The following is a 13907-nucleotide window of genomic DNA, read 5'->3' on the forward strand; positions in this document are numbered from 1 at the left end:
TCAATGAGCATTTTAGTTTATTTTTTCAAACTTTGTAAAGGTGTTTTGCTAATCTAGAGAAAAGGCCATACATATTTTGATTTCTCTATTAACTGATGTGATTACTTCAATTAAAGTAATGTTTATAAACCACAGTCATTCTTTATATCTAAGTTCCTTGACCCTTTTATATTTATAATTTCTAAGGCAGATAAAAGAGATAACAAAATCTTTTATGGAAGTAAAGGTCTTTCAGTTTATTGCTTAAGAAACAACAGATTAAAGAAAACTTTTAGTTTTAGTCTCTGATTTTACAGATTCAGATGATTCCTATAGGTTATTTATATAAAGAATTCATTTTATAAGCACCCTAAATTTATAAAGCTAACCACAAAAGTTGCCTGTACATTTTTTTTCTACACCTAGTTTCTTGCAAATTCTACAACCTGACTTAAGGGGTAATTAACGGGGAATACAGTGTATTACTAGACATGAAAGTAGTCCTATCCTTAGAAAGCTGTAGTTGAATATACCAAAATAAGTCAGTTGAAGAAATCTGTGATTCTAGTAGTAATACTATATAACTTAGGACCATCAAAAAAATGTGTACCTTTCTCCAAACGACAATTGATGCCTTTCTTTTTGTAAGCTTTTCACATGTTTTGGCACATATTCCATTGCATTTCAATAAAAATGTTAATGCATTATCAGTAAATAAAAGAATTCTATATAAAACTATTCTGTTTCATAATTGTTTCCTATATATTTCCTTGGAAAATAGTGAAATTAATATGACAAGGCAACTGGCCAAATTTAAAGAGATTTTGTAAATAAAATTCATTTATGGCCATTAAGTTTTGGCTGCAGGGCCAAAACATCAAAGTCTCACTTGTGATTTTTAAAAATGCACTCAATTCGTTTTGAGTTAATTAAAATTCTATTTGCAAAACACTATTTTAATCACTGACCTAGGTGTGACAAATTTATAATAATTTGTAAAAGTTCTTAGGGATGTCTAGGAACTGAGTTTCACAGCACAGAAAAATAATTTCTGTAGCTAGATAGTAAATTCAGTTTTTTCAGCCATTTGTAGTTAACGAAAATCTGCCTTTTAAATTCTTTTAAGTGCTTGTGAGCCATTGCAAGAACAAAAACAATCTATCAAAACAAAGTTAAGAAAGTATTGCCTTAACCTTTTCACCAAAGGTAGAACAACAGAAAATTTAATAGACTTTTGACTCAAAAAAAGATACAAGGAAAAGATAATTATGAAGTTTCAGCCTTTTACATAGTGAAACATATTAAGATTTAGCTGTATTTTGTATGTTTGCTAGAGTTGTACAATATCTTATTTCTAAGAATCATTTTGAAATTCAGAAGGCATTGATTTCTGATACATTTTACTGGAAAAGGTGGCACATTTACCACATATGCAGTATAAAACTAAATGTGTGTAACACACAGGTTGTGCTCATGTCATATTTCTCAAATATTTTCCCTAACTTTAAAGATTTTTTCCTAAGTTTCAAAGGTTAGCTTGTTTGTTTCAAAGCAATTTCCAAATAAGTTTTTTGAAAATTGTAAATTTTAAAAGATTTAAAATGACAGTTTTCGTATAATTTAAGGTAACAAGACTTTCTTTGACTTGCAGACTAATCCTAAAATGAATGGAAGACTTAACAAAACTGCAAAATACATTTTGTATTTCTGATCTTAATGAACTCGTGTATAAAATAATAATCTCATTTCCCCAATTACTACAGGACTTAAAATAAAATACCCTTAACCTATTAATTTTGGTTAGCATAGTTCTATACTGCATTTATTCTATTTTATGCACATAGTTTGGAAATGTGAAAGGTAACTAACAGTTTTAATCTACAACTGTTTTGCGACTTTTGAAATCCATAAAATAGCTAATGTTATGTGCTCTAAACATCCTAATATTTAAAATCATCATAACCCTCTGCATGCCACAATGACATATACCTAAGGCCAACTTAAAAAGAGAAATAATGCACTCATTAAATGACAGCAACAATGTAATGATACATGAAATGGGCTATACAATGACATTTCCATGAAGCAGCACCTGCTTGTCATAAGGCATTATGAAAGAAGATTAACCTTACTTACACATTAATTTTATCAAAAGTAAATGTGATCAGCTGCCAACATTTTGAATGGTTGGGATTCTAACTTCAGTTCAAGAGGTCACATACATTTTCAGTCTGGAGGGCTAACATGCCTTCCTTGTGCAATTGGTAGACTACACGGACAGATGCTTAGAATGTCTACAATTATGTTGTGCTCTAATGTTACAGAATAACTGGAATTCTTGGCAAAAGGACTTGCACACTCAATGAACTTTTTCACACAAAAAGCTTACCAAGAACAAGACAGTGGCTCAAAACCACTTTTCTAAATATATTTCCATACAAAATAATTTCAAGATATAATTATTAGTTTCTTGTACAGTACACTACTTAAACAAGAATAAAATAGTAAGTATGTGAAAACTGCAACACCACAAAAATTGAGCCATTTTACTAGTGTAATTAAACATTAGAACAATCTTGGAACAGGCAAGCAAAATATTCAGAAGGTTGAATCATGGCGGCACACCTAACTGATTTTAACCATGACTTGCACACTTTGAGACAACACAAATACCTTATGCAGATGGTTCAGTAGCAGAATGGCACTTGGTTTGCTCCTAATAGAAACAACATGAATGCAACTGACAATTGAGAGATAGACAATGGCCTTATTTGCATGCTGAAAATCTGGTTGTGTTCCTCTAGTCCACACACCGTTAACTGTGCAATCTGTTGACGAGTAAACAAATAGTGCAGGATTCATCTCAGTGAGGTCTGGGCCCCTTCGTCTAACCAAAATCAATTCTTGGTCGATACTGCAATACCATAGGGTATGACTACAAAATAAAGACAGATAATGAATAAGACTGTACTTGGATAAAAACAATACAGTTTATATACAAAGATTTTAAGAATTTGGGGTTATAATTTACAATATTTCCTGGTACTAGAGATTACAACAGTTAAAATTTGAGTTATCATTAAAACTCTATTTCTTTTGATTGCCATTATTTTTCTGTAATCAGTCAAGTTTTCAATAATATGCAGCAGAGGTCAAGTTTAAAGGTCTACAGACATGATGCAGATTGTATATATGACTAGTACTAGCACAACACTTAGGAGAGGCAAGACCTGGGGAGGACTGAAAGTTACATACCCTGCTTATAGGCATTCAGTTAGTAACCCTATGAGGCGAACAAGACAAGTCAGCAGCCTGGATTCCACTACAGCTTAGGCTGGTGAGAGCCTACTAAATCACAAATCAATGAAGAGACCCCCTCTGCTAGGAACCTGTAAAACTGGAGTAGTGTTCACAAATCACATTTCTTACAAGTTTGACACATTTTTTTAAATTTAAAATTTATTTTAATGATCCTTTTAAAATATTGAAAAAGTAGCTAATTGTTACATGAAACATTTAGGTCACTGCCTCCTTTCAACAGTTGATACTAATAAACATTTGGATTTGACTATAACATAAAATAACCAAATGGTTCATATTGTTCTTCATGTCACTATGAAGAAAAGGTCTCATACATCTGGCTATTATACAGAACTAGAGAGAAAACAGCTTCTTTGGGATAAAGGCATATGGCATATGCCACGCTACCTCTGCGTTTGTTTTTACCTTGTACCATATCTTATAGAACCAAAACATCAGTGGTTTTTCCTTTCCTTAAATCTGCAGATACTCCCTCTTAAAATGAAATTTGAGGAGCTAATTTTATGGAATCAAGAAGGGGCTGAGATGGCCACTGAATGATGTTTCTCCATCTTAGTATACATGAATATAAAAATACAGTACAGAGAACTTTGTATTCTTTCATATAGATAAAAGGGCTAGACTGAGACATAACAATCCTGAAAAAAGACCATTTCAGTGCTTACTATAGCTATGCTACACATTGGGACGACTCAATGTTGGAATCTGTAACCATTCAGCTCAGGATGGAACTAGAGGGTAGGAATACAAATGTCCTAGGTCTTGCTCTCCCAGCTGAAGTACAGCAGATGCTACTACAGCTGTCTAAGGGCTGAAGTAAAGGTCTCAGACAGTCTCTCAGGGTTTCCAGGATCTAAAACTTCTAAATCTGTTTTGGTTTTACTTGTTTTTATTTTAAACTTTATTTTGTTCCCCCTGAATCAGAATACCTGGGAAGGAGCAAGACACAGATATCTCCATTTTACTAAACTCTGGATGTTTCTGAAGCCCAGAGAGATTCTGAGATGACCAACATCCTTTCCATTCTACCTCACCTAACCCACAGCTTGCCCTTCACTATAATAACTGCTCTAGTTTTGTGTTTGATTCCCGATTCTATTGAATCTGCACACTCTGCAAATACATAAGCCACTCATTTTAGAATGCATTCATCATATATAGAAGTATCCATCATCAATTCTACTAGGGATAAAGGTACAGAGGGAAGTAAAATGGCTTGACTGGTAATGCTTGGGATTTTCTCAGTTTCGGGCTGAAAATAATTTTCTTTTCTCCCCCAAGTAGCCATTTGTGTGTGTTCTATAAGAACATATGAAGTTTAATAATTTTATTGAAATGTGTCACAACACTGAAAATTGTAAAGGTATATTTTAAGCTCTATTTGTGTTTCGGTTTGTTTTCTGAAATAAAATGGCACCACACTAACAATAATGAAATGTGGCATATAATTACCTCTTAGTGTTAAGTGACTGCACTAAATAGACCTACATTTCAGTTTCTAGTCCTCAAGTCTCATTACATAATAAAAATAAAGAACAGATACTTTCAGAGAATACATTTCAAATAGTTTTAGAAAATGATAAAACTGTCTTTGATATACTTTTTTCCTTAAAGAATGAATTATTTTGTCAAAACTTGTTTTATCGTAGATTTGGAAAATACAGAATGGTATCAAGAAAAAAAAGAAACATATTTAAATCCTACCATCCAAAGGTAACTACCAAAATAATTTCAGTGTATATTCCTCTACTCATTTTATCTACATTCGTTTTTTTTTTTTTTCAAAACTGGAATCATGCTAAACATATTGTTTGGTATCATTTAAATTTTTTATCCATTTAGCAATTCCACAAACCTATTTCCATACCATTTGATATGGTCCTACATAATTTTTAACAGCTGTATATTATGCTGTTATAGAAATGAATTGTGAGTTATTAGTAAGTTTCCTTTTGCTGTACATTTGAGTTTAGTCCTTTTCTCCTTTGCTATTATAACTTAATCTTAACCCACCAATCTATTTCTTTTGCCCCAGGATAGATTCCTAAAAGTGGAACTGCTAGTTCAAACAGCATACACATTTTAAAGAGCTTTTTGATAAATACTGTTACACTGGTCTTCAAGAAGGTAGTTCTGGATGGGCGCGGTGGCTCACGCCTGTAATCCCAGCACTTTGGGAGGCTGAGGCGGGTGGATCACGAGGTCAAGAGATCAAGAACATCCTGGCCAAAATGGTGAAACCCCGTCTCTACTAAAAATATAAAAACAAAACAAAACAAAAAACCCTAGCTGGGCATGGTGGCACGTGCCTGTAATCCCAGCCACTCAGGAGCCTGAGGCAGGAGAATCACTTGAACCTGGGAGATGGAGGTTGCAGTGAGCCAAGATCGCACCACTGCATTCCAGCCTGGCAACAGAGCAAGACTCCATCTCAAAAAGAAAAAAACAAAAAAACAAAATAAGTAGTTTCATTTTCTACATTTTAAAAGAAATTTGAATGCCCATTCCTCTATTGCCTCATCAATAATGATTACTATCTTGTCCCACCTCTTAATTTAGCAATCTAATAAGCATAAAATAGTATTTTTTTTTCATTTCTTGACTTCTAAGAAAGTTACTCATTTTTATATGTTTATTAGCCCACTGTGCTTCCTTCTTATGTATCTTGCCTGATCATGTCCTTTGCTCATTTTATGAAAAGTTGGGATTTTCTTACATATTTGTATGAATTCTTTATGTATTAAAAACATTAAACCTTTCTCATACATTGCAAATATATTTTATGATATTTTTGCCATGTGCTTTTAATATTAATAGTCAATTCAATTTTTTTAGGTACACTGTGAAAGGCCATCCCCACTCTGAGATCAGTTCTTCAACTATATTTTCTTCTTGATCTTTTATAGTATCATTTAAAATATTTACCATCTTGAGCCATCATAAACCTCTACTGATGTAAAATGTGAGGTGGAATTGAATTCCCCACCCACAGTCTTAGTATAATTAATTGAAAACAAATCTTACTAGATCTGCACCCTACATTACATTCCTGAGTGCACTATTATCAATCAGCCCCTTATGCACTGTCATGTTCCAGCCCCATGTCCTCCTTGCTATTCTCAAACAACCAGATACAATCAATTCTTAGGGCCTTTGCAGTGTGTTCCCTCAGCCTTCAGTGCTCTACCTCAGATATTCATATGGCAACATCTCTCAATTTCTTTTGATCAACAATCACCACATCAAAGAAGGCTTCTCTTGGCTATCTTATCAAAACTATTCTATTTATCTATTTTACTTTTTCTTCTAACACTATACATTTTAACCTGTTTATATTTTTTGTCTGTTACCATCATTAGTGTAAGTTCCATGAAAGAAAATTTCATGTTCATTTTTACTTCTGTACCCTCAAAGGCCTAGAAGAGTGCCCAATGCATAATACTCAATAGATATCTGCTAATCATTTTACTGCATTAATTTGAAATACCCTCTTTAGAGACTCATACATACTAGGGTCTGTTGCTGAGCTATTCTTTTTATTCATGTGTCTATATTTAAGGCAAGACCCTATTTTAATTACTTCAACTTTAAAATATGCTTTAGTATGTGGTAGTACACATTCCCTCTCATTACTCTTTGTAAAAACATGACTGATCAGAAGCACCTGTTGATATTTCCTTATGAGCTTTAGAATGGCTGACTTTGTCATCTTAAACAAAGATCTGGTAAAAGTGTTTGGAATTACATTTAACTTTATAATTTAATTGAGGGGTGAACTGGCATGTCTATAAAATGTAATGTACTATTTAAATTTCTTAGGTATAAAATGGAATTCTGGATATATATGAGAAGGTCTCTGTTCTTAAGAAATATATGCTGAAGTGTTTAGTGGTCAATTTTCCTGATACCTGCAATTTACTTTTAAATGATTAAATTATATGTATACACACACACACACACACACACACACACACACACACACACACAGATTGATTAATTAATAAGGAGATGAGAAGAGAAAGAGAGGGGAAGAGGAGGCAAAAAATGTGGTAAAATGTTAACTGATGAATCTAGGTAATCGTAAAGAATATTCCTTTGTATAATCATTGCAATTTTCTGTTGTTTTGAAAACTTTTCAATAGGAAAACATCAGGACTTCACATTGAATTTTATCAAATACCTTTTCAGTATCTACTGATGATTTTAACCTAGAGTATATATGTATAAAAGATATGTATATTATATATATATATTTAATGTGGTGTCTATGTAGAACATTATCCCATTTTTTTAAACTAGGTATTTACCTTATTGTTGAGTTTATATGCATACATATACATATGTATATTATATATTATATATTTTGTATAAATATTATATATTTTGTATAAATTTAGTATGGTGTCTGTGTAGAACATTATCCCATTTTTTTAATGTAGGTATTTACCTTATTNGAGGGGAAGAGGAGGCAAAAAATGTGGTAAAATGTTAACTGATGAATCTAGGTAATCGTAAAGAATATTCCTTTGTATAATCATTGCAATTTTCTGTTGTTTTGAAAAACTTTTCAATAGGAAAACATCAGGACTTCACATTGAATTTTATCAAATACCTTTTCAGTATCTACTGATGATTTTTAACCTAGAGTATATATGTATAAAAGATATGTATATTATATATATATATTTAAACCCCTTCTCCCAATATTAAATCATTCCTTCATTTCTGATAAAAATGATATTAGGCCTTGGTTTACTATTATCTTACTATATTAGTGTATTATTTATCATTTATTTATATTCAAAATAAGATTTGGTACCAGTTTTCTAATTGTGGGTTCTCTGTCAGTTTTTGCTATTAAGAATGGCAAATTGGAAGGTTTCCACCTTTTCTAATGATTAACAATAGATACAGCATAGGAATGATTTATTCCTTGAAAATTAGAGAGAATTCTGACCATAAAACCATTTAGGTATCCTTTCAGGAAGTTAAGAGTGCATCCTATTAACTACAAGTTCAATTTTCTTACAGGACTATAAGCCATTAATGAGGTGTTGAAGGAAGAAAAGGAAATTTGTATGGATTTAGAAATTTGGTCTCACTCCAGTTTTTCCCTAATACTTTGGATCATGGTTTAAGGACATCTTCATTTCTAAGGAAATACACAGACATTAACACCAAGAGTAAAAGCAGAAAGCCACGTATTGCACATGTTATAGCTACAGGCAGTGTTATCATTACATTTCAGCATCCCCAAATCAGCCATGAAGCTAAAGCAGCTAAAACATCTATATACCTCGGATATACACAAATCTCAGCAGCTCAGTTAAATTATTTACCCCAGACCCTTATCTGCATAAAGAGAAGAATGATCTTTCTCCCTCAATGACTTGGCCTTCAGAGATGTTAAATTTACTTACTACATTGCTGAAAAGCTAGGACTTAAACAGTATGTATCAAAAAGCATACATTTTAATGAAGGCATGAGAATTCCCATGTCATAGCACTGACAAAAGGCTGAAGAAAATTCTAGATAACTGCTAATTAAATATTTTCAATTAGCAATTTCAAGTGATTCTTTTAATGCTTAACATACATTCATTTGTCCCAACTCCAAAACTGTAACACTGGAGGTAAGTATGCCAGTTAAGTTTGTTATATAATTACAATTATCCTTTCTCCCTGGCTCCAAGGAAATAAAGATGAAGACTACTTTAATTACTGAAATAAAAGAACGTTGGATTTTATTATTTTATTATTTATTTGTTTGAAACAGAGTCTTGCTCTGTCACCCAGGCTGGAGTGCAGTGGCACAATCTCAGTTCACTGCAACCTCCACCTCCTGGGGTCAAGTGACTCTCCTGCCTCAACCTCCTTAGTAGCTGGGACTACAGGGGTGTGCCACCACACCCAGCTAATTTTTGTTTTTTTTGTAGGAACAGGGTTTCGCCATGTTGTCAAGGCTGGTCTCAAACTCCTGGACACAAGAGATCTGCCCGCCTCAGCCTCCCAAAGTGCTGAGATTACAGAGGTGAGCCACCATGTCTGGCCTAAAGTTTATTTAAAAAATATTTTTTTATCTTGCTATATTGCCCAGACTGTTCTTGAACCCCTGGCCTCAAGCAATCCTACATCCCCAGCCTCACAAAGTGCTGGGATTACAGGCATGAGCCACCATGCCTGGCCCAACAACGGATATTTTAAAGAAATAGTATGATTAATTCACAGGATTAAGGTTGATCTTCAATCATGTCTGTACCCAACAATAATCTCTACTATCCCCTTGTCTGTTTCCCAAATTTTTAAAATGTATTTATCAGATAAACTTTCCTCAGACACATGTTCAAGTTTTCTTAATGCATTATTAAATCAGCTCACTATCATTTTTAAAGAGGTAACCCAAGTAAAGTACTAGGGAAGGGCTAATAAGCAAGCTCATAATTAGAATCAGCTGTTGCTGTTATTTAGCGTCACCTAATTTGGCATTTTATATTTCACTTGTGGTTGAATGATTCACTAAAAAATAACATTCATACAAAGAAAGTAACATCTCAAAATCCAATATGGAGCAGAGATTTCTCAAGGACTGAAAGTAGTAATTATTAAAAACTCTTGATTCATAAATGATAGCCTTAACATTTCCAATTTTTTAGTCCAGTAAAATTAAATAGACAACCCAGGAGAACTAAAATAATGGGAAATCTTGGGTTTTTAAGTTGAAAAGATAACTTTTTGTAGCTCCAGTAACAATTAGTTTTACAAAGTTAAATGTCTTAGGAATTGAGTTTGGGATGAATGTGCTCACCGCCATGGTGTCATGATGGTCATATGTACAGTCGTGAGTGCCTCTTACCTGATACAAAGGGCCATCCTGAGAGCAGACTTGCGAAGCTGAGCAGTTCAGACACCGAAACTGCGGAGGAGATGAACTCATCAGATAAGAGGCATCCACAACTGGACACATATTTAAAATTGATTATTTAAAATAGTTTAACGTCAAACACAAGAGTCAACATGATTAATGGTAAATAAACACTTTCCAAAAAAATGGTAGTTGTTTTTGAAAAAAAGATTTTAATAACTTAGTAACTGGTAAAATTTAGCTTGAAGTAATTTTAGCATCTAGATAGGAGTTTTAATATTCTGCAAATGCAAAAATGGTGGTCTCTTCTTTCTATATCCTTTAAAAATACTATTTCCTGGGAAAACCTCACTTCTTGCATACACGAGGGACATCCTCGTTCTTCCATCCCTTCCTCTGATCAGTCTCTCCCAGATCTCTTCTTCAGCTTCCCCTGAAAGTAATACTGTTCAAGGAAATCAGAGCTCTGAGAGGGACACGGAACTCCGCTCAACCTATAAGGCATCTACTTTCTGTTATATAGTAGGTTCTTTACATTGCTTTATATTGCTGATTATATTAGCATTAGATTGTGAGCTCCTTGAATCTATATTTTAGTCACATTTGTGGTCTTAATAGCTAAGGCCCAGAACTGGCATATATCAGCCATCAGATTTATGAGTAAAACAATGAGTGAACACACTTTAAAACTACTGAGTAGATTCATTTGTTAACCTACTACTTTAAAACAGTTTATTCACATTAAAAAACTCATTCCCAAATCCTAATTCTTCAATATTATGCTAAACTCTTATTAAATATAATTTTAATTGTAATTGGACTATAAAATAAAATGTATACTTTAAAATTATGCATATATGAATTCAACATTGCATACTTTTCAAAATGGAAAAATTAAATACATAAAAAATTAGGTACAAATTAACCAGGATATTTCTAACATAGCAAAGCAGGTTTTAAAAGATATACTTTGAAAGATTTAAATAAGCATTGATTAAAATAAATATATTTTAGGCTTTTAAATAAAATTAAGGAATTTTCTATTTTCCCAAAATACTTTAGTGATTTTTTTCTCTAACAGTCAGTCCTTGATTTTGGGTACAGTGTGCATCAACATGCTGTAAGGCGGGCACAGCTCGGCTCTCCTTTAGCAACCTTCTCCTTTTGCTCTGAAGAGTCCCCAAGCTCTGGTCTATCAGACTTTGCGTAACATTGAAAATCCTAAACAGGGTTCAACAAGAGTAAGTTGGAAAGTGGCAATTTCACTAAGTGATTCTTTTTTTTTTTTCTATTGATCTCTTTGGTATCAGTCAAGATGTATATACTTGCTTTTCTTAAAATTGCCTGCTAATGCAAATAAAGCAAAGGAAGACAAGCATGGTGTAGTAACTTTAGGTGCTGGACTGGCAGAGGATAAAACTAAATCAGAATGAGCTGGGAAAGGGGGGCTGTACTGAGAACTACCCAAGAAAAGGGGAGCAGGAAGAATGTGAGTCCATGATGAAAGCTAAGGCTAGATAGAGATATTGACAATAAACTCTCAGGGATGAAACTAAGTGAAGGAAGAGGGAATTATAATCATAATAAAGGTTAATATGCATAAGCTATTAATAAAATAATATTTATCATGTCAGACACTCTGCTAACACTTTAGTATGTAATATTTCATTAATTCTTAGTTTTACCCAAATTTTAAAGAATCAAAAAATTGAGGCAAAACTAGGAAGCAGGACACAATTGGAAGAAGATAGCTGTAACACATAACAGCAAAAGATTCACATTCAGAACACATAAAGAGATCCTAGAAGTCAATAAGAAAAAGACAATGATGAAAAAGAACCAAGGCAATGAATATGATAGGTAAGTTCACAGGAGAAATACAAAATAGATGATATGCAGTGTTGGTGAGGATGTCAGAAAATGGATGCTCTCATACATTATTGATATGTTTGTAAATTTCAAATAATATCCACTAAAACCTTTTCAGAGGACAATTTGTATCTACCAAAATTTAAAACATGCATACTCTGTTGAAAATCCACTTCTAAGAATCTAGCCAATGGATATGCTTGCATATGTGTAGTAGGTACTGGAACACCTTGCTTGTAATGTCAAAATACTTGAAAAAAATCTACATGTCCACCAAACGAGTGTGTTAATCAAATTATGCTACAGCCACACAAAAGGAATACTATTAATGTACTAAAAAATTGTTTCAAAGTTTACTGATTCTGCACAAGACATTATCAAATTTTTAAAAAGTTGTAAAACAATACATATGATTCCACTTATGTTTCAAAAAATGTGATGACCCCTGGGTATGAATAGGGTGAAGAAAGTCCAAGTATTAGATGGATGACAGATCAGACGACATAAGTCCCTTCCAAACTGAGATCTGATTCTGTAATTCTGCATTCTCAATTTATAGATGTGGAAACCACAGGGAAAGTCAGTAGTCACAGATCACATCTCTTGAAACACTATTACTCAAAGGATGGTTCAAAGATCAGATGCATTAGCATCTCCTGGGAGTTTGCTAGAAATACAGTAACCTGAGTCTCATTCCCAGACCTACTGAGTCAGAATCTGCATTTTACCAAGATCCTTAGATGATTTAAATTTGCATTAAAGATCAAGAAGCGTTTTTTTTTTCTTTTTTCTCCCACTAATAAGAAAAAGATTAATGCCAAGCTTGAGTATAGAATCGTGAGGTGGCAATACTGATATGAACTGAAAAAATTTTAAGAGCTAAGTCTGACTAGCTGTTTGTTTTGATTCCTAAAGATAAAATCTTTCAAAATGCATAACAATGGAGACAAGGGTCTAGGGAGGGCAGGGACTATAGAAGACAGGCTTAGCCTGAAGTGGAATTGCCCCAAGATAAGGAGAGCAGTGGCACAGAATCCGTGTGGTGCAGGGAAACACCCCACTATACTTGAGAAGTTGAGGCAAAACCAATTATCCTGAGATTCTTCCTAAGAGGCTAGAAGTAGAGCAAGGTAGAGGGGTAATCTGAATATGGAGTACCCTTGTCGGAGATGAAAGACTCCAGGGGTCTGAGAGTGGTATCCAATATGAGGAGGAAAGAAAATGACAGATCTATTCCCGTGTGTAGAATAGATGAGGAGACATCCCACAGCACCAAATAGAATAAAAAACCCGCAAAGATGCCAATTCCAGCCAAATCAATCTAGAAATATAACCCAGTGCCAGTCGCAATCCTATTCTAAAGCTTATCTGGAAGAATAAATGGGTAAAGTTAGTCAACACAATTTTCAAAAGAATTGGGGATTTTGCCCTAATAGGTACTAATACACATCATAAAGCAACCTAGAAGGCCCAACTATTTGCCTTATAAAACATGTTTAAACTTCATCCAAATTTATCCCAAAGAAAGTAAACAACTGGAGGGTTTCAGAGAGGGGTGTTACGTGATCAGATCTTCATAGAAGGTAGATGATGTGTAATGCTGGTACAGAGTAAGACCTGCTCACAAGAACAAAACAATGTCTAGGAACACACACACACACACACACACACATATATGCGCACACACATATATACACACATATGCACAGACATGGTGACATCTCAAAACAATAAGGTTAAATATGGATTATTCAACATTCAATATACTGTATTTCCGACGTAAAAACAATTTGAAATAAATTAGAATCTTAACCTTGTGTTTTTGTATAAATAAATTAATCTCAGGTAGCCTTAAATGTTTAATACAGAAAAGCAA

At 33.5% G+C, this 13907-nt stretch overlaps 1 protein-coding gene across 1 annotated transcript in view; it reads right to left on the reverse strand.

Annotated features, from left to right (window-relative positions):
- Positions 1-210: 210 nt before the first annotated feature.
- PCGF5 (polycomb group ring finger 5) overlaps positions 211-13907 on the reverse strand; it is a 63669-nt gene continuing 49972 nt past the window's right edge. The window contains 2 exon segments of the mRNA XM_017896356.1: positions 211-2914; positions 10154-10213. Of these exon segments, the coding sequence (XP_017751845.1) occupies positions 2867-2914; positions 10154-10213 (108 nt within the window). The 3' untranslated portion in view covers positions 211-2866.

Source organism: Rhinopithecus bieti, unplaced genomic scaffold (genome assembly GCF_001698545.2).
Source record: "Rhinopithecus bieti isolate Rb0 unplaced genomic scaffold, ASM169854v2 scaffold_26871, whole genome shotgun sequence".
Classification (NCBI taxonomy): Eukaryota; Metazoa; Chordata; class Mammalia; order Primates; family Cercopithecidae; genus Rhinopithecus; species Rhinopithecus bieti.